General features: G+C 46.8%; 1 protein-coding gene across 3 annotated transcripts in view; it reads right to left on the bottom strand.

Annotated features, from left to right (window-relative positions):
* Positions 1–20809, bottom strand: part of EHF (ETS homologous factor) — a 42162-nt gene that overhangs the window by 4481 nt on the left and 16872 nt on the right. Inside the window, exons 2-8 of one of the 3 annotated variants that reach the window (XM_061201576.1) lie at positions 16407–16506; positions 12481–12726; positions 10213–10275; positions 7479–7547; positions 7292–7360; positions 1803–1862; positions 40–235 (exon numbers count right to left, since the gene is read on the bottom strand). In XM_061201576.1, the coding sequence (XP_061057559.1) occupies positions 40–235; positions 1803–1862; positions 7292–7360; positions 7479–7547; positions 10213–10275; positions 12481–12726; positions 16407–16503 (800 nt within the window). In that variant the 5' untranslated portion in view covers positions 16504–16506. Of the gene's footprint in view, positions 1–39; positions 236–1802; positions 1866–7291; positions 7361–7478; positions 7548–10212; positions 10276–12480; positions 12727–16406; positions 16507–20809 lie in introns of all 3 variants that reach the window. The other 2 variants (XM_061201574.1, XM_061201577.1) reach the window with 2 other exon arrangements.

Here is a 20809-nt window from a genome sequence, read left to right as displayed (position 1 = left end):
ACACGGCCTTATCATGTTTGGAGACGTGAAACTCCTCACCTCATGGCTCGGCTGAGTTTTTCGTAGGTCATGCTGCTGTTGTTTTTCTTTTTCCCCCATAGCTGGGCCACAGCCTCTGATTTCAAGAACCTGAAGATGCCCTCAGACCGGTCTTCCCACTTGATTAACCCTGGATTCTTGTCTGGGTTCAGGAGGATGTCGCGGATGAATTCCCATAAGTGAGTCCCTCGCGGATCTGAGGCGAAGTAGAAAAAGGAGTTTATTCATGGCTGAAGTCACCGCAAAGAAAGGGCTAGAGGAAGCCTAGAGTTGAAACATCTTACATCAAGTCAGAGATACTCGATTCCATGCTACCCACCTGTGACGCCAAATCACAGAATCCCCACTGGGTATTTAAGAATGAACTAGCACAGTTTTTTAATTTTACAAATCAGAAAGCTGAAGCATGGAGAATTTCACTGACTTGACCAAGGTCGCACAGCTAACTAGTGGCAAAGACAAGACAAAAGAATACGTCTTACATAGAGAACAGATTTGTGTTTGCCAAGGGGGCACGGGTTGGGATAGGGGGCGGAGTGGGAGGTCAGGGTTAGCAGATGTATGCTATTATATGGAATGGATAAACAACAAGGTTCTACTGTATAGCACAGGGAACTATATTCAATATCCTGTGATAAACAATAATAAAAAAATATTTAAAAAAAAGAACGTATATATATGTATAACTGAATCACTTTGCCGTACAGCAGAAATTAACACAACATTGTAAATCAACTGTACTTCAATAAAAAGAAATAAATTTTAAAAATAGGTTTTAGATCTCCTAGGCTAGGAGGAGTATCTTCTAAATATGGTTGACAGATTGCTGGGCATTCATTTCAACTTGTTACTTCCCAGGAGAGCAACGCTCAACCACTTTTATTCAGAATCTCTTTTATTTAGAACCTCAACCAATTAGACGGCTGCCACCCAGCAACTGTGTGTCAGCCAAATGCTCATCGGTAGGGTTTTAGAATTCTAACTCCTAGAATATATTGGGGCAGGGTCTCACAGGGGTTGCGGGGGCCAATTTGAAAATGAAACAGCTACTGTAATGAAATTAGCAACCAAATTCAATTCTACCCCCACTGGATTTGTGACACACAACTCCCTCCCACACCCAATTTGAAGGGCTGTGTTCATTCAGTTCTGTGGGATGACCTGGAGTAGCAGATAGCAGATAGCAGTCCAACTCCTTACAATTTCCAGATTATACCACCTTGATTTCTTTCCGTGTCCTCCCCCCCCCCACCTCCACGTCTCTGATATTTCATATACTTTCATAAGGTTTTATTATCGGGGGAAATACAACTCCCCAAAAGCACTGTTGAATCTTAAGAATAAACAGTATTTCTTGGAACAATAATTCCACAAAAGTAAGAAGCCAACATTCAGCAAAAGAAAAAAAGAATACACCCTCAGCTGTTTCTTCCCATCTTTCTCCTCTTCCCACCCTTTTTTCTGGAGAAAGGGAAATTGCTCACCCCATGCCTGCAAGAAGTTCTCGTTCACTGATGTCTCAGTTTTAGCACAAAGAGAACAGAATGAGGAGGAAATATCCACGGGGGCTCCACTTTGAGAAATGACTGCAGAGGGGGTTACTTAGCCAGCAAGTGATGCCTCTCTTTTCACACCCTACCCAGTCTGAGGTGAAGAAATGCAGGCAGCAGGCAGAGGCAATATTTGTCTAAAAACTGGTGGCCTCCAGTTAGTCTCCACTCAAGGGGAAGGGCCAGGAGGCATCTGAAAGCCAGCCAACTTACTGTGCTTTTTGGTGTGGGACTTTGTTGGTTGGTCTTGCTGCTTTTTCATATCAGGCGACTCTGCTAAAGAGAAAAATGAGAACTGCTTCATTTCCCTATTTCCTACAATTATCATCTTCATCCATTCATCCACTCATTTCACCAGTATTTATTGAGCACCTACTACATGCCTGGCACTGTTCAGGTAGGTGGTCGTGTCCAAAACGAAACAGAGATGATAAGTGCTCTGGAGAAAAAATTTCAGGGTAAGAAATAGGGGTAGAAGTGTGGAGATGAGAATAATTTTGCCATTAAATATAAGGTGGTCACAGAAGACGTCTCTGATAAGGGGACCAGAAAGGTGTGAGGGAGACAGCCATACAGAGAGCTTGTGGAAGAGCTTTCCATGCCTGAGAATAGTAAGTGCAAAGGCCCTGAGGTCAGTGTGCATAGAATAGAAGGAAGCCAGTGTGGCTGTGAACAAGGGGCAGAGGGGAGCAGGTGAGGCTCAGATCACTAAGGCCTTGTAGGACTTTTTGAGGATTTTAGCTCTTATTCTGTGAGAGATGGGAAGCCATCGAAGGATTTATTTATTTATTTATTTATTTATTATTTATTTATTTTTGGCTGCGTTGGGTCTTCTTTGCTGCCCACGGGCTTTTTCTAGTTGAGGCGAGCGGGGGCTACTCTTCGTTGCGGTGCACGGGCTTCTCATTACAGTGGCTTCTTGTTGCGGAGCACGGACTCTAGACGCGTGGGCTTCAGTAGTTGTGGCACGCGGGCTCAGTAGTTGTGGCTCACGGCCTCTAGAGCGCAGGCTCAGTAGTTGTGGTGCCGGGCTTAGTTGCTCTGCGGCATGTGGAATCTTCCCGGACCAGGGATCCAACCCATGTCCCCTGCATTGGCAGGCGGATTCTTAACCACTGCACCACCAGGGAAGTCCCCACTGAAGGATTTAGGTCATTGAAAAGTTTTAGGTTTATATATATATATATATATATATATATATATAAAATACAAAAATGTAAACATTTATAACAAAGAAAGATGACTTTTAAGCCAGAGGAGTGCCTTTTTTGGCATGCAAAGTTACCTTTTAATCAGCCTGACAAAGGGGCCATTGACTGGCCTGAGCTCAGTACGGAGGGCCACAGTGGACTATGGAAACACAGATTAGTTTAACAAATGACTCATTATGGTAACCCTTGAGATTATCAACAAAGAGGAGATCACAGAGGCAAATCTGTGAAATAAAACTTGTTAAAGAGAAAACTAAATGATCTAGCAGTGTGTGTGGGGGGGGGTGTGTGTGTGTCAGTGGGCACTTCAAGTGTCAGGAAGACTAAAGCAGATCTTACAAAAAACAATTCCCACAATCAAAAATCTGCCAACTTGAATCCAGGACAGCCCCTAAATGGTAGCCAATCCTGATAAGAAATTGGACCAGTATATCGCATCCCTTCTGTGTACATTACATCAGGGCTCCCTAACTTAAGGTTTGCTGACCCATGTGTGGACTTCAAGGGCATTTCAGACTGATTGAAACCGCAGGCAAAGGAAGAGGGTCCACAGCTTTCAAGATTGTCAACAGTGATCCATTATTCAATAAAGTTTGAATACCATTAGCTCCTAAGGAAAATGGTTAAGAAGACTAGTTCCTGTTTCTTGACCACTTACTATGTACCAGGCACTGTGGTCAGCACTTTACATGAATCACCTGATTTGATTCACACAATCACCCTATGAAGAAGGTACTAGCAGGATCCAGAGGTTTTACTCATAACCACTATTCTATGCCATTTCCAAAGATGGTGCCACATAACAGATTTCATAAACGTCTTCCCTGCCGAGAATCAGCTTCAGTTCTGCAACCCACTAGTTAGTGGGGAAAAGTCATTCCAATTTGATGATTCTCTATTTCCCCACGTGCATGGATGCATTCACCTATCTGATCCCCCAGATTGTCACAACTCAGAGCTCCCAGCAGTTTGAAAGTCGTGGTGGGATAGATGAGAGCGTTCTAATAAGATCTGGTTAGAAGAGAAACCTCTTTTTCTGGTTAAATGCGCCACCACCCTCCCCCACCCCTCCGCCCCTCCCCCTCAACATTGTCAGCAGAAGGGTTTGCACCTGACTTGGATTTCTCTGAAACCTGAAAGAACAAATTCGCAGGAAATGCAAGGAGACTCCACTCTCCCTCCCTGTAGGTTTCAGGGTGAGGTTGCGACATCCCATCAGGATGTGACAATATTGCGACAGGTTGGCACCCACCCGGGTTTCCAAGTGATACATCACTCTGACAGGGCCACGTTGTTCTGCAGACAAAGAGTGGCATTTACCCAGCAGGCCACAAGCAAAGCTCATTTTCAAATGGCATCCAGGAGGGATGCAGGGCCATTATTTCAGAGCCAGCATTGAACTCAGAAAAACCCGAGTGTAGGTGTCTCTCAGCTTTTTGGCCTCAATCATTGTCTAGGGGTTGCAAACTCATGTAATGCAAGAATCAGATACTTTGGGGGGTTAAGGTACCTTTATGAATAAAATGGAAACCTTGGCCCCTCTCCCCAGAAAAAGGCACATATGTGTACACTCGTGAAATTCTGCAACAATTTCAGGAGTATGTGGGTCACTTAGGAGTCCATGGACTCCAGATTAAAAACCCCCAGACCAGCTACACCACGAGGAAATGTTCTCTTTGAGATGTCAGCCATTTACCCAAGCTAGACTTCCATCCAGCTTAAGAAAGACCTCCCGCGAAAAAAATTCCCCAAATAAAAATGTGTGCATCATCGTATGCAAGAATATGCAGCCAAAGGCAAAAGAAACTTGAATTTCTTCCAGCCTCTTCTTCCAGCCCCCAGGGCGTGGGGGACAAGCTGTGGAATCACCCACCTGCCTCAGCACTAAAATCTTTTGATCTGAAACCTTACCTTAATATGATGGCCTTGCCCCCTGTATCTTCCCCTGGCCCCAAAATAAAAGTCAAAACCTTTTAAGTTAGCCGCGTGGTTAAGTGATTCATCCTTATAAAATAATGGCTTGCTCTGGGGAAACTGTCCAGCTTGGCCTTCTCCTGCTCCACTCCCAGGCACCTCAGGTCAAGGTCCATTCCAGACGGGGCAGCACCAAGGCACAAGTTTATGATGAGTTCCAGAGCGTGACTTCATCTAAGCTGCTTCACAAGAAGCAAAGATTAGAAGCATTTGCATATGATTCAGCTGTGAGCCATTTCTTTACGGGATATACAAATTTCAGTGTTATAATAGACCATGCCACCCTAGCTCTAGGCTCAGCGAGTCGGTAAATAAACACATCAATCCCGAGTTAGCGTGATTGGCTCGAGGACTCTCGGGCAGATCAGGAACACTGACGGCGGCCATTTTATGTAATGAGCAGATGACAGAGAAATCAAAACAGAGCCCGCTTCCCCACCTGTGTTTATCAGCGAGGGCATCAGTTTACATGTGGCCTCGCCTCAGCGCGGCTTGTGACTTGCACTAAAACACATAAAGATACTTAACGGCGCTCCATTTCATGGGAGCTGGAAATCTAAAGACTCAGACAAATGACAAGGGTCTTTGCGGGGGGGGGGGGGGGGGGGTTGGTTCTGGTCCCGTCCAGTAGAGACTAAACTATTCTGAAAGGAATTGATCCTTACAAGGCTGTAATTAACTATCCTACCTGGAAGGCTGTTACCCCAAAGAATTTACCAACCCAGACACTGAAATGATTCTTAAAGTGATCATTCTGATCGGGGTCCTGGATGGCTTATCTCATTTTTCAGCCTGTGTTACAATTTCGGGATAGGAATCTGGAGTAAGGTGATCAAGAATCAAGGGAGGTGCAGGAGAGCAGATTTGTAAAGCCCATTTGAAGAAGGACTATTCAAAAATAGAATAGTTGAACTCAGGAGACAGTGAGTTCCCTGTTACTACAAATATGAAAGCCGACATTGGTCCCTGTTGATTGGGAGATTCCAGCGGGTTAAGTCAGGATGCAGGAGACAGCAGGGTGGCCTGGCTGTGAGGGCAGCAGAGTTGTTGATTATGGCTTTTCCTTTCCCAGGCGCCTAGAGACCTAACCATCCCTGAGGCTCAGGAAGTGGTTGGTTCAACTTTATTCTTCCTTGGAATCTTCTGCCCTAAGCCAAAGACCCAGGACATGGGAGATGACACCTTAGGAGGTGTGTCAGGAAGTCAGAGAGTGACCAGGGTGGTTTCTTCAGCTCTGAAAACCTTGGTCTTGACTGGGTGGCAACGATTGCCACAGAAATTTTACCCTGACTGGCTCAGTTCCCCCAGCACGGCAAATCCACTGCAGAACCTTTCCAGTGTTTGATCTAGTTCCCTAATTTCAGCAAATACTTAGTGACACATAATGCGATGGGCCTCTGTGTGGAGGGGGAGGTCGAGAAATGAATTGGCCTCCATTCTTAACCTCAATTCCAGAAGCATTTACCCTGGCTCCCAGCCCTGTCTCATTCAAAGGGCTTGACCCGAACAAAACCTCAAACCAAAAGCTTTCATTTTTTCAGTTCTCAAAAGCACACTCAACAAAATCAAAAAAAAAAAAAAAAAAAAAGGAAGGAGGAGGGGTTGTTTTTTGATTCTTCCTTCCACAGACACTCTTTTAAATCCCAGTTCTGAAGTTGCCCCAAATCCAATTCCAGGAAAAGACAGATTCACTTGTGACGGGTCTAAGCTTCATTTCACAGAACCAAACAGATTCACAAATTCGCACCGAGATCAGGGGACAGCACGAAACCCTCTCTTCACCTCCCCCATGCACTCATTCCTACCAATGGACCTATTTGTAAGTGGACAAGGAGAAATAATCTGAAATACAATCTGAAAGCTCCTCTCCCAGACTCCCAACAGACCAACCCTCCCACTCAGTGTAAGCTTGATTGAGAGTCATGGGTAGCCCCCAGATGCATCCAGTCCGAACCAAACACAACTCATATGAACATAATTCATAATGTGCAGGTGGTCTGACTAATTAGAGAGTCCTGATGAGCCAACAAGGTCAGACTTTAAAACTGACCTGTGATTCCCAGGGTTCCAGAAGTTTTCAGCTACTGCCCCTCCACCCAGAGACCATCATCCCAGGTTCACTGACCTCTGAATTCCACTGTTAGACATTCTTTCTCTAAAGCCAAAGACAGCTTGTTGAAAATTAAATAGAGCCTTCTCCCCCATAGGTATACCCACATATGAATAATTTTATTGGATAATTTCACAAAAGCAAGTTTTTACTGAAAAGAGAGTTTCTGTTGTCACAGAGAGTGACTTGGTTTCACAGGAGCAAAATACATTTCCTAGAGGCATCCTTGCTGGTCATTTTCAATGTACAAATATGGGCCCAAAAGCAGATTCTTTATAAACCTTTCCTAGCCTTATAATGGGAAAGACTCCAGCAAAGTTGGAAACATAGGGCATTGGTAATTCTCATTAATTCACGGCAAGCACTTGCAGGAGGCACACTCAGCCTCGGATGTCAGGACAACTTACCAATGGGAAGGTGACCGCTGGTTGTCATGGAGATCTGGGCCCGGCAGAAAGTTTTGCTGTCCAACAGCTCTGTGGCAATGAAAACATAAAGGACATTAAGAGTCCCCTCCTTACAACATAAATTTTTGGCTGTTAGAAAACCAGAATAAGAATGTAAAAGGGTCTTAAGCGTTGGGGAGTTAGTTACCTACTGTGCTACCATAGTTGGTGTCATATAAATAGTTCTCTTCTTTCCAGGTGTTCATGATGGAAGGGTCTACAAAGCACAGAAAATGGGAATGTCAGCAATCACCTTCCCCAGGTGAGGAGTTTGCCTTTTCTTACTCACTGTTAGTCAGAGAGGTGTGGGACAAGGGGGTGGTTCTCAGAGAGAAGAGATAAGATTCTGCTTCAGCCTCATGTTACCTTATAATAATGTTACCCCAGTTTTCTTCCAGGACCCTAGGGGAGATGGACTTTGTTACGGCCCCATGCAGGTGTTCTACACCTGTTGCATTTTGAGGGAAGTGAGAGAAGTTGCAACAGTGGGATCCTGTCCTAGACCAATGCTTTCCTGAGGATATTCCCAGTCTGCACTTGGGGGGGGGTCCAGGAGCCTGGCATTGTCTTACATTCTACTATATTGTCACCAGAATATTTTTATACTAGTAAAAAAAATGGTAGGGACAAAATAATTTCACGATTAATGAGCATCTTTTCCTAGTAACATCTTCCTGGGAGAATTAATGATGTTTCTTTAAGAAAAAGTCTGCTCAGTCTTATCACAGAGTCTTTATTGCTAAAATCCAGAGAGAAACTCTCCTCAAGTTGGGTGACAGCCCCCTCCCTCCAGGATTTCTCCAATATGCTTAAGGGGTGACATAAAATTTTCAAAACAAAACTAAGGAGAAGGAGATAAGAGTGTTACCAAATCAAATAAACAGATTTTAAGAGTAGAGCCTCATTGCTTCATCTAGGAAAAGTTCTCTCTCTCTCTCTCTCTTCAGTGTGCTGGGTAAGCACGTCTCCTGACTCTTCAGATTTCAGACTCCAAGGAAACTCCCCTCCACCTACCCTAAACGAAGCCCGACTCCTACACACCCCTCACCTCTGGGCTGATCTCCAACAGAAGCTTCTTCTTTCCTGGCTGGCCAAGAGCTGTGAGACCTGGCAGGAGCTGTCACCTCATCCCCACCAGGAACTTCCTGCTCTCCCCTCGTCACAGACAGAGGCTGCCCTCAGCTCCCTCCTGCCCAGCCTCTGAATTTCAGGGCCGGGGTGGTAAGCCACTGGCCGGGTTTCATTTTGTTTTTGTAGCATAAATGGTATAAAAACCTGACTCACTGGCTAAGTCCTCCTGTTTACGACATAGGGATTTAGCTGGTATTTGAACTAATAGCTACGTGTTTGGGCACCCCAAGTCTGATCTCTTAGGGGTTACACCCTCTGTCCTCGTTGGGTCACCTTATACACCTGTTGTTGTCTCTGAAAACAAACAGAACCAATAAGGTTTGGGGGTGTTGGCCCCTGTATGAGCCTCCTTTCCCCTCCTCCCAGGGTGGAGCTTCTTCCCCACCCTTCGGCTCAGCTTTTCTGAACTGGCAACATGAGAATGTCTGGATGGTCAAGGAGGAATGGTCAAGTACTTGGGACCTCTCCAGTACCAACCTGGCTCCTCCGCTGGGCTATCTGTCCAGTCAACAGTGGGGATTAGGGGTCAGGGGGCACCATCCTCTCGGCCAAGTCCTGTGCCTGCCTCTAGGGCAGTCATGCCCATAAAGCACAGACCATCTGGGTAACTCAACCCTGGTCTCTGGGGGGAAGGGCAGGGCTAGGAATACCTAATTAACATGTTTACCAGCTACTGTTTTTTCTTTAATAATGGTAGACCAGCCCCCTTATAAAGGAGTAAATAATGCATGGGGCCAATTTCTGCCCCTAGTGACTCACAAATCACCCCAGGTCAAATACAGTCCTTGGTGACTGGCACGCAACCTGCAGGGAGGCCTGAGGCAAACTCCGTGGTTGGTCCATGTGGCCCACATTCTCACTGATGTGGACATGGGGAGTGACCTTGGAGCAGTGGCTGCTCCTATGGACTTGGGGGGACTTGCAGAGCTCTCCCTAGACTATGAGGTCATAGGCCAAAGGTCACTATGCAAAGACCTCTGATTGGTACAAGGCTCTAGGGCACAACTTCTCGAGGCAGTTACTGCCCCCTGCAAGTCCCCAGGGGAGACAGAAAGTCCCCAGAAGAGAGATATTGGGACAGAGGAAGGAGGGATGATTAGGCAGATGAAGGAGAACAAAAATGAATGTAGCTACTCTGGGACTGCAGACCCTACTCAGAGCTCAGAATAGTGGCTTTTGTCTAAAAGCGTACTTAAGGCAGGAGTCAGTTCCACAGCTGCCTTTGGACATCCCTACAGAAACTCTAAGGTCCCCAGAAACTATAGTAGCTACAACACCAAGTCCGAATCTTCCTCCTCCTTGTAAAACACACTCCCTCCAAGGGAGGAGGGGGAGAGGAGACACTGACCCTTCCTCTTCTCTCCCCTTGCTTCTCCTAACTTGGCCAAGTCCAATCCCCTGACTCTTTGTGGTGACGAGAAAGCCCACTTAGACTCTGCATTTTCTGGGCTCCTGGATCAGAGCCTGGATGTTCCCTTGACCAACCATGGGAAGCAGAGAAGTGTGGGCAGAATTAGGCTCACCATCAATCTTAGAAATCAGAAATAGTCGGCAGTCATTGGTCCCAAGGACGAGGGATGAGGCTCATGGCTGCCTGGCCCATTGGAGACAGCCAGGGAAGAGACATCCCTGGGTTTCCTGCCAAAGTCCTGGCTCTGTCCTGCTCCCACACTCTCCCTCACACTCCCTCCCAGTTGTCCTCCGCAGGCCTTTGCCTACCAAGTTGGCTCCCTTCATCTGCCACGACTCACCGGTTTGTTCGGTCTTGACAATGACATTGTGTGTGGACTGGAATAGGTCACTGCTGCACTGGCCTGTGAAGGACAGATTGGGAAACTCAGAGCGGGCCCACGTGGAGCCAAAATGTGATGCTTGGCCAAGGACGAAGCTGGCTTCATGGAAGAGCTTCTGACAATCCCACAGCATGATCACCCTTCTTTGCTTCTGGGAGGGGGCTTCCCTCTCTGGATCTATAATCTCAAGCCTGGGCCCTTGACCCAGAAAATCAGTAGCTAGGGCACCAACATCAGATGGAATTATTTGGCCTTGTATAGAGAAGGCATCCAGCATGAAGGAAATAGAACTTTAGAAGTTGAAAGACCAGTTTTTCCACTAATAGCTGCAAGATACTTCACCTTTCTTCATCTTGGTTTCCTCAACTGTATATTTAGGGGATCAAACTAGATAAAGTCATTAGATTTCCTCTAAGGTGCTTTCCCATACTAAGATTTGATACAAAATGCAAAGAAAACACAAGGAAAACCACCTTAATTCTTCTTTGATCTTAAATTTAATCAAACCCCTTTTGATTAGATCTAATCTATGAGCTATGTCTGGATAAGTGCAGTGATTCTTCCCTTATGTATGCCTGGCAACTTCTCTCCAGATGTATCATATATACATGTGAATTCATTTCATATGTTTTCCCTGCCCACCCAGATTATAAATATCTCAGGAGCAGAGGTCATGCTTTAATGTCTCTGACCTTCAGTTTTCCCAGATGAAAACTGCCCCTGTCAAATGGGTGCAATATTTATTTTCTCATAAGGTCACCAAATGAATCAATTCACTTAGAGTCCTTGTATAAGTAAATACTCAATAAATGTAGGTTAGTAGAATGTCTACAAAAAGACAAACAACGAAACAAAGGTGAGAAATCTGGCCATTAGGCATTCAGAGGCACCAGCAGCATGCAAGTCATGGAAGGCCAAAGATGGAAGGTCAAAGGTGGAAGGTCAAGGATGGCCACATCACCTCCCACGCTTCCCTGCCTTAAGCTTCAATCAGGGCAAAGCTTTAAAGGAGCGGATTTAATTGGAGGTGGGGAGGTAAATATTTTTAATTCTTCAAGTGTAAGTCTGCTCTTTCTGAAGATTCCTGGGGGTTATTTTTAGAGCTTTGTTTGGTTTGGTTCTAGTAAAAGAAAAATGAGCAACCACCTCTGTGAGGTGGATGGGAAGTAGGGAGTGCCCAGGAGCTGAATGAGGTCATCTCAAATGGCCACCACTTCTGCCCGCTCCGAAGCCAGACGTTGGGTTCTCTTCAGTGTTGATGGCAGCTATCTGGATCTGAATCTGGTTCATAGCCCTGGAGCTCATGCTTCCCAAAGCCCCAGCTACATGCCCAAACACAGATTCTGCTTAGACAGACATGCCCATTCTGATGTGGACAGGACAGCTCACTATTCGTACATATCACTGCTCTCCAAAATAGTTCTCAGAGGAGCTAGTTTTTTATAACCATTATCAGAAGCACCTTAGGCCAGTGTCAAGGACATTCTGCAAGATAGTTGTCTACCCTACCAGCTCTTACAAGCCAGTGTAGCACACGTGCATGTGTGAATAAACTATCACCAATGGACAGCCTTTAAACGGTGCCTGTCTATGTGCTAGGTGAGGCCTCAGGAAAGACACCTGGGGCTCTAGGGCAGCACCAATCCCAGAAATCACTGCAGAAACATCCCAAACGTGTCCAGACCATTTGTTTTAAGCCTTTTTTCGATTCAGGACCTTTTAAAAATCTGTTGTAATATCGTAAGCTTTCTCCCCTCCCAAAAAACAAACTAGATCTAATTTTGCCTATTTTTCTTACCACACTTACGTCCCATCTTAAGAACCTAGGTGTAGAAATTTTTTCTAAAAAATAGCCATGATGATCTTAACAAGCAAGGGATTGGGAATGAAACAATCGAACTCCATTTGCAAGAGAAAGAAGTGGTTTTCTGAGAGTACCAAGTAGCCTGTGAATACCCAGCTAACCTTTGTCTCCTTGGAAATTAACCATGTAAGGAGAGAATTACATTATGCTGGATTTGTATGGGATTAGACACACCTTGTACCCTAGGCTTCAAGCCTGTCCTCTCACCTCCCTTCTACTTCTCTGTCTCAGGAAACAGTAATTTGGAGGTGAGACCATCCTTGGATGGCCCTAAACAGGAACCCTGCCAGCTGTGGAGTCTCTGCTCTTCCCAGCTGGCTCCTAGCAGGGCAGAGAGACAGACACAGCGGAAACAGAGTTACCATTCCACTTGAGATGCTGCAAGTTGCTGTAGAGGAGCTGTCCCGCTGTCCCCGCCGCCCGGGTGAACTCCTGCAGACTCATGCTGCAGAGGTGCTCGCCGTTGATGTCAAACTCCTGGAAAGGGATGCAGCTGGCGTCCAGCTGGTTGGTGTCCAGGAGGTGCTGGAGCCACTCCCACACCTGGTACTTGGTCCAGTACTGAGGATGGATTTCATGCCACTGGCCTCCAAAAAACCCACTGGAAACTGCAAAACAGGAGGCGGCCCTGTGAGTGACCCGTGTTTGTTTCCGAGCATGAACCCAGACATGGGGATGCCCCTCTGGCTGCCAGACGTCACAGGGGTCACAACCACCCTCTGCGTGCATCAGTGGGGATTGGAGCGTGAGATGGGCTCTGGAGAGGAGGCTCTAGGAAATGCAATTCTTTCCCCAGTTGTGGTGGGAGCCAATCATTCAGCCTCCGTAGATCTTCATTTTGTTCTCGATACACTTACCCCTGAGCTCTGGATGAGGACACAGCACTTGAAATGCTCTGAGATCATGAGCTCTTTCCCCCCCTCCCACAAACTACCATGAAAGCTAAAGCATTGCTACAGTTTCAATAGAGTATTAACTTCTTGTCCACACCCACATAGCTCTCTCCTTCTTCTCCCTCTCTCTCTCCCATTTATTTCTCATTTATTTCTCATTTATTTCCCATTTACACACGCATATATACACATACATACCCAAAACTCAGACCATCTTCAACCAAAAATGAAGCTTGAGACTCAGGTTCTTTTCTCTGTGATGCCTTTGCTGCTCCCCAAAGTGGTCCAGATGATTCATCTGTTCACTGAGCTGACATCCTCCCACCCCATACTGGTTATTATAGCCACTAGGATGTCACTTCCCTACTCAGCTACCTTCAGCAATTTCACTTTATCCACTGAAATTAGGCCCAAAACTGCCAAGCCAGGCATTAAGGCTCTTCACTACCTATTCCTCAAGTGACCTTTTGCCTTTTTTCTATGTTGTTCTTTCAGCCCGGTTTGTATTCTACCTATCACTCCCTGTTGAATTTCTACCCAGCTTGCTGACCCTGACCACCCCCATAAAGCCATCACAGACCACCCTGACTGACTGCTGAGGGCTGCTGTCCTCTGAATCTCCAGGAGATGCACTTTACATTTCTCCTAATGACGTTTGTCATGTTCTGCCTCTCTTGATGGGTCTCTAACTACAGTCCTGTTCTCCTTTGTAAATTGTATGCTCAAGGTCATGGACTCTGTCTTACCCATCCTTGTATCTCCCATAAAAACTACCTCAGAGACTTTGCCATCATAGGTACTGTCTCTCTATTTCTTTAGTAAATTTGGGGCTGAAGAAGAAATAACGTCGGAACCTGGAAGAGTTGTGAGGTACATTCACAAGATGGTTAATTCAAGTACCAGTGAAGAAGAGGAGTTCATTTAAGCCAATAAATATTACTGAGCTCACTGTGGACTAACCATCTATGTGTGTGACTCTCATACTCACTTAAGAGAACATGACTAAATCAGCCCAAAATCCTGGAGGGATGGAGAAGAGAGAACCGGCCTCTGGTGGCATGTAACCAGACTGAGAGATCTTACGATCCCCTTGAAAGCATGGGCCAAAGGAAGGGGCTCTCTAGTGGGAAAGCTGAGGGGCAAGGACAAGGGGAAAACCCTATTATAGCCCACGAAGCTGAAGGATGGGAAATCCAGCTGAGCATGACGCACAGATATTCCCACAAACTCAAGGATGGACCAATAGAGGAAAACGTAGCAAAAGAAAATGGTCCCTAACTTTTTCTTCAAGGTCATGCTAGATCAGTACTTCCCAAACTCTAATGTGATTATGAATCACCAGGGAATGTGGTTCAAATGCAGATTCTGATTCCATAGACCTGGGGTGAGGCCTGAGTTTCTGCATTCCTAACAAGCTTCCCCAGGATGATTATGATGCTGGTCAGTGGATACAGTTTGAATGGCAAGGAGCTACAGAGCTCCAAAAGGTTTGATCCCCATAATGCCTATGGCCTAGGCCTCAACACCCCAGGAGGTAAGGCTGAAGGGGGAATGTTTCCAACCCGGTCCCACCTGCCACTCATATTATGTGCCTTACTCCTCATTCCTCATGGCCACACAAAAGCAGGCCTAAACCCTCAGCCTGGGCCCTAAAGGAGAAGCCAACAGTGGAGGGGGAAGGGGCAGGGACTGGACGAATCTAGTTCCAAAATTTAATTACACAGAAATATTCCCTAATACACCAACACACAGAGCCTAGACCGGATGTCTCTATTTCCTCCCGAATTTTTGGTGTCCCACCAATACAGCTATTTAAGGGTGGGCTACATTTTTTGCAGCTCCCCAAGTCTTTGTTCTTTTATTTTTTAATTAATTGTGTTGCTATGACCTTGCAGCTCCGGGTTTGTAAACAGGAGACAGCAACTCTCAATAATCCCACACCAGGCCTGCGGTACTTTCTTCTCTCAATGTCACGTGACCCAGATGAGAGGATACTTCCTCATACTGCAGCCTGTTAGAACTTGGCAGAACCCGAGAATTTTGTCTAAAGTTGACCAGGGGAGACTCCCCATCAGCCAGGAGACTCATCAGATTCCTAAAGCTTTGGGAAAAGCACTGAAAATCGTATGAGTTCAGCTCCTCTCTGGCATTCAACTGGCCTTCCCCATCAATCATGACCAGGAGCTGGGCCTTCTCTGGGGCCTCCGGAAGTTAGAGAGTAAAAAAGTGATGTTTAAATTCCACTCCCTGCTGACTACACTCCAGAGCAAACCAGAGGGATGCTGCCTTAATCGAGGGTCCTAGGGCCCGGCATCCAAAAGATTTTGCAGCCTAAAGATCTTTTCCCTGTTTGGAATCATCCTTCTAGGTCCCCACAAGGAATCTGAGCCCTGCCACAGGGAAGGTCATGCCCAGAAAAGGCAGGAGTTCAGAAGCACAGGTGATCAATAAAAGAGGGTCACCCATCCCCGCTTTCGACCACGTGTGGCTGGGCTTCAAAACTGGAAGGTGGAGCTGCCCACGGATCGGCCACTTCTTGGAGAATGCACCCCTTCCATCAGCCTCCCACGGTGGCTTCCCAGACTCTGCTCACCGATGGCCCATTTCCATTTTCTCAAGGGAAGCAAGCACAGCAGAGTCTCTGGGGAGGAGATTAGCAGCAGGTATGGGGTGGGAGAAGGCGCAGAGCTCCCTACACCCACTGCGGTTCGGTGCACAGCCGTCTACGCAAACTGAACACCTTCACAATGGGGTGCGGTGCCCTGATTCAGCAACAACTTTATTCAGTCTGGCTTCTACAGTAAGCCATGGGCTTGATCACCAGATCCTCTATAAGCCCCACCACCAGGCCCTCCTTCTTCTAGTCAATCGGTTCTAGATTAAAGCACCAAAGGCAGGCACATGGTCTCCTAACAACTCTCCCCTCCCTTTACAAAGGGAGGTCACCGGAAGATGAAATAGAAAGATTCAGCTGCTACAACTCTCTTCTCCTTAACTTCCACGCTTCCATGCGACACACACACACACACACACACATATACACACACGCACACACAGTTTTCCATCCTATCCTATCTTGATATCCCAGCCAACACTATTAAAGTTGGCCTTCCTTTGGGGTGTCTCTTCTATCACCCTCTCTGCCAGGCTACCAACCTGGACCTTTGAATATTGGGAGAAAACCATGGAATATCTCAAATGGGCTTCTGGCTGGGGCCTTGGGGGGCCTGTGAGGACCTCCAGCATGAAAAAGAGTTTTCTCCAGTCACCCTGGTCCCCACACCCCCCGGCTGAATAAAACCTGTATTTTTCATTAAGTTGGGAAACGAAGCCTAATTAAAGCCGAGGAAGAATCCCCATGGGGAGCGACACTGACCCCCCGCGCGGCCCCTTACCATTGCACGTGGGGTAGCTGTCTGTCCAGGCCGGCTGCTGGTGGAGGAGATTGTTGCTGGGATTGAGATTCATTACACCACTTCCTTCCAGAATCATGATCTGTGAGGGGATCAAACAGGCCGTTCAGCCAGTGCCTCTTGGACAAACGTCATTTGAGAGTATAGATCATAGAGTGAATTTAGGAAGGAAGAAAGAATTTGGTCCGTCCATCCATTGCCTGCGAAGCATGTCGCCACAGCCCTTTCAGTAAAAGCAAAACTCACTGGCAATTAAAAATTTCCAGGTTCGATTTTCATATGCATGAGGCAAGTTTTTACAGCCACCCATTCACAAATGAATAATCTCTGATCGGGAATGAAACGGGAGGAAAATGTAATACTTGCTCACTGGGCGAGTCTGGCCAGCAGCCAATTTTTTTTTTTTTTTTTGACAAAAGTGAAAATGCCGAAGAGGTTTTTATTTAAAGTAAAATTTCAATCAATGAAAACCCAAACGGGTAGCAGAACAGACCCGGCACCTGTGCAGGAACTCTGACCTGAAATCAGACATTTACAAGTCCCGACACATCTGAGCAGCCTACACCTGGGCATCCAGTAAATTTCCTCAGCACAAAAATCTGCCACGGGATGGGCTCATCTTGGAAGACCTCAGCCATATTTGACCTAGAGTTTTTCAAGTATTTGGCTCCGTGATAATATTAGAAATCAGTTGGTTTCTGGGACAAGACACTGCCCCTTCCCTTCTTTCCTGGTAAAAATTCAGCCCCACATCCCCTCTCCTTTTAGAGACCCGGAGAATTCCGCAGGCTTCAAAGCTGATCTGAAGCTGACTTTCTTAGTCTGCGGGCTCATTTTCTCAGTAAAGGACCCAGGAGAAGAGGCTTTCTTCCATGAGCCTGTTTGGGTTTTTTAAACCATGTACAAATTTTACGCTTTAGAAATATTCACCTCAGTCGTCCAGCATCTACAATGTTCCTACCCTCAAGGCAGGCGCCCTCCACCTTTCAGACTCAAAGCTCCAGAAGTGTGCTCAATCATCCAAAGGATGAACAGCTTGTTTCCAGAGGATGATTGAGCATTACCCAGGGCCTCTAAGGGTAACCTGCTCTTTCTAAATGTTCGGGTAGGGAGAAGAGTCTAGCTTTAGAGTAGCAGATCATGGAAATGTTTCTGCCTGTATGGGGGAAATCTTGCATCTTCACGAGTCACCAACCTCCCCCAGTTGGAAACTGCCCAGCCAGAGTGGTTCCATCCCTCAAAACCCTTTCCTCTAATTTAGCTAGTGCTCCTCTGGTTCTATGTAGGGCTTGAGAGGGGAGAAGAGGCATCTGGAAAAGGCCTAAAAGTTCATTCATGTATTCATTTATTCAACAGATATTTATCAGCCTTGCAATGGGCTGGGCACAGTTTTAGGGACGAGGGATAGAGCAGTGATTGAGTTGAACTAGGCTAAACAGGAACATTTATCATGATTATTGACATCATCATCCTGGTTGTTTGGCAAATAATTAGGCCTAAGTAGAAGGTAGGAGAAGGAAAGACGGGGTGGGGATAATGAACACTGTAACAGACCACAGGCTGGGGAGACGGCAGAGCTGGATTCTACGTGGTGGTGCCATAGAGATGAGTTTCGAAGTCAGGAAGAGCGGGGGTTTATCCCACGCTCTCACACTTACCTGCTAAAGTTGGTACTAAGTCGAACAAAAGTCATTAACCTCTCTGAACCCCAGTTTCCTCTGATACAAAATACAGGTCATCATACGTACCATGCGTATTGGTTGGAGCTTAAACGAGTTACTATACCTCGGGCACTTGGCACAAAGTAGGACATGACTGCATGGCAGGTGTTATGAGGAGGAAGGGTACTGCATCTCTGCATAACCCAAACCAGAAGCAACCTTGGGCCTCAGTTTCCCCACGCAAAAATTTAAAGAAGGTGAATTGCTTCTTAAGTTCATTTCCAGAAATCTCTTTGATTCTCACTCTCAGAGAAAACCAACCCAAGTCAAGCCTTCTTCTCCTTCACAGGAACTGGGCCTTTTCCCATCGAGCTTTCTACAGCAATTGCCCTAAGCTAAGAAATCAAATGGGGGACTCCAAGGTACAAGAAAACTTGCAGGTCCCCAGAGGGGTGGCTGGGGGAGGGAGGAGGCATGGCACCGGCTCCTGTTTGCTCAAGGCCGGGCTTGTTCCTTGCCAGCATTTGCTCACCTACAAGCAGTAGACAGGTTACTGTTTAACCCTGAAGGGGCTGCAGCTCAGAGTCCAGCCCATCTGCCCTCCAGGCTGTGGGTAAGGGTGGGGTGGGCAGCGGAGGCTTCCCTGAAATTCTTTCACAAGGGATTGCCCGCAGGGCTGTTTCAAAGTGGCCATTTCAGTGGAAGCCAGACCTGCCGGGGCCAACGAGGACCCACCTCCTCAGCCGGCTGGCCCAGACCTCCTGCTCACCACTTCCCGAAAAACTGGAAGGCAGGGTGGTGTGAGGACTGAACGCCTGGCTTTGAAGTCAGGGAGAGGTGGGCTCAGATCCTAGTTCCCCTGCCCACCGTGGGTGACCTTGAGCAAGTTCAAGTCTGTCTAGCCTAAATCTTTCTGATCCTCACTTTCCCGCCCTGTGAAATGGGAACAACCCAGACGCAGAGGGCTGTGGGCATCAGATGAGCTTGTGCGTGCAGAGAGCAGAGTGGGTACTAAGGAAGAATTCAATAAATGTCGCATGACCGTGTGGGCCAGCTTTCTTCTTATGACCGAATGCCCACCAGCCCCTTTCCTCCGGGCAGACATCATTTCTCAGCACGAGGCACCCAGAACTCTCAACCCACAGAGAAGCCCTGAGGACGACAAGGTCACAGCTGCCCGGTTGCCACCCGGCCCCCCAGGAGGCTGAGCGCACTCCCTGCCGGCACCCCCTTTCCAAGGGAAAGCAGCTGGCAGGGTGAGGGCCCTTTTTTACAGGGCACAGTGAATGGTTACCGCCCATAAAAGAGTTTATGTGGCTTATTCGTTAGTGAGTCAGAGTTCGCCGAGGTCACCCAGGCTTGTGAGGAAAGAAGATCAGTATTTTCAAGCCAGCTTGGGGCTGCAGGGACAGGGCCCTTAGGGTGGGCACCGAAGGCCCCCCACCTCGGGCCCAGCATGGCGGAAGGCCTTTCACCAAGTCCTACTCCCCTCGGAGGCCCAGCTCTTCAGGTGTAAAATGAGGACATTTGCCCCCCAGCAGCCTCACAGGACTGTTGAAAAGATCAAATGAGATAATGGATAATAAATGTGCCTTGCGAACTGTTTTAAAAAAAAAAGCATTATTATAACCAACTCACCCACACTCCCATATATGAATATAAACTTTCTATGGTACATGGTGATTACTTTATGGGGTATAAAAAGCAACCCTTTTCATTAAAAAGTAAGGGAATTATTTAATGCTGCTCTTTAAGTTTTCTACTTTACCTTCAGCGTAGCTTTTATTATTTTCTTTCAAAAGAAAAATGTATCAAGTGTGGGAGGTAGAGACTTTGGAATCTCTGAGGCCTGGGTTGGAATCCAGGCTCCCCATCCTTCAGCCACGTGACCTTGAGTATGTTACCCTTTCCCAGCTCAATGTCTTCACTGATTTCAAAGGGGAAGTCGGGGAAAGTGGATGTCCTCCAAGCCCAAGGGCTGTTTGGAAGGATAAATAATATCATGGATTTAAAGGTCCCTAGTCCGATGCTAGAACACATGCCCTCGTTTAAAATCAGTTTCTTTTCCTTTCTTTAAACATCAGTTCTCAGGGTGTTTCTCTAACACATTTTACTTCTTCCAAGATTGGAAGAAGTAAGTTCAGAGCCTACGTAAGAATGGTTCCACCCTTCGAGCCAAAAGCAAGCTGGGAAAAGGATCTATTGGGCCTCATCTCCGGCTCGAGGGAGAATTTTAGGGGTGAATAGCAGTTTCTCAACCTCAGCACGACTGGCATCTTGGTCCAGGATGGTTCTTTGTTGCGGAGCTGACTGGTGCATCACAGTGTGCTTAGCTGCATCACTGGCCTGTAGCCACTAGATTCTAGCAGCACTCACCCACCACCCCCTGAAAATGTCCCCTGGAGCCAAATCACCCCCAGTTGTGAACACCGGTCAAATTAGAGCCTGTGGAGGTGACAGCTCAGGCTTTGATCTTGCTGGTGTGGTGACCTTGGACTGTTTTCTATCCTTTCTGAGCTGCTATATCCTCTTCCAGGAAACAGCCATGGCATTAGTATCACCACCTAGGCTTGCTGGAGGACTGACTGAGATAAGGGACTGCGAGGTCCCCAGCACAGTGCCTGGTCATGCCGGGTAATTGCCTCCTAGGTGGAAATTTAAGAAAATGCACTGAGTATCAGGCCCACCTTTGTCTATTCCCGCATGGTATGTATTCTGGGAACA

Source organism: Eubalaena glacialis, chromosome 10 (assembly GCF_028564815.1).
Source record: "Eubalaena glacialis isolate mEubGla1 chromosome 10, mEubGla1.1.hap2.+ XY, whole genome shotgun sequence".
NCBI classification, from domain to species: domain Eukaryota; kingdom Metazoa; phylum Chordata; class Mammalia; order Artiodactyla; family Balaenidae; genus Eubalaena; species Eubalaena glacialis.
This window is presented reverse-complemented; position numbering and strand designations above follow the sequence as displayed.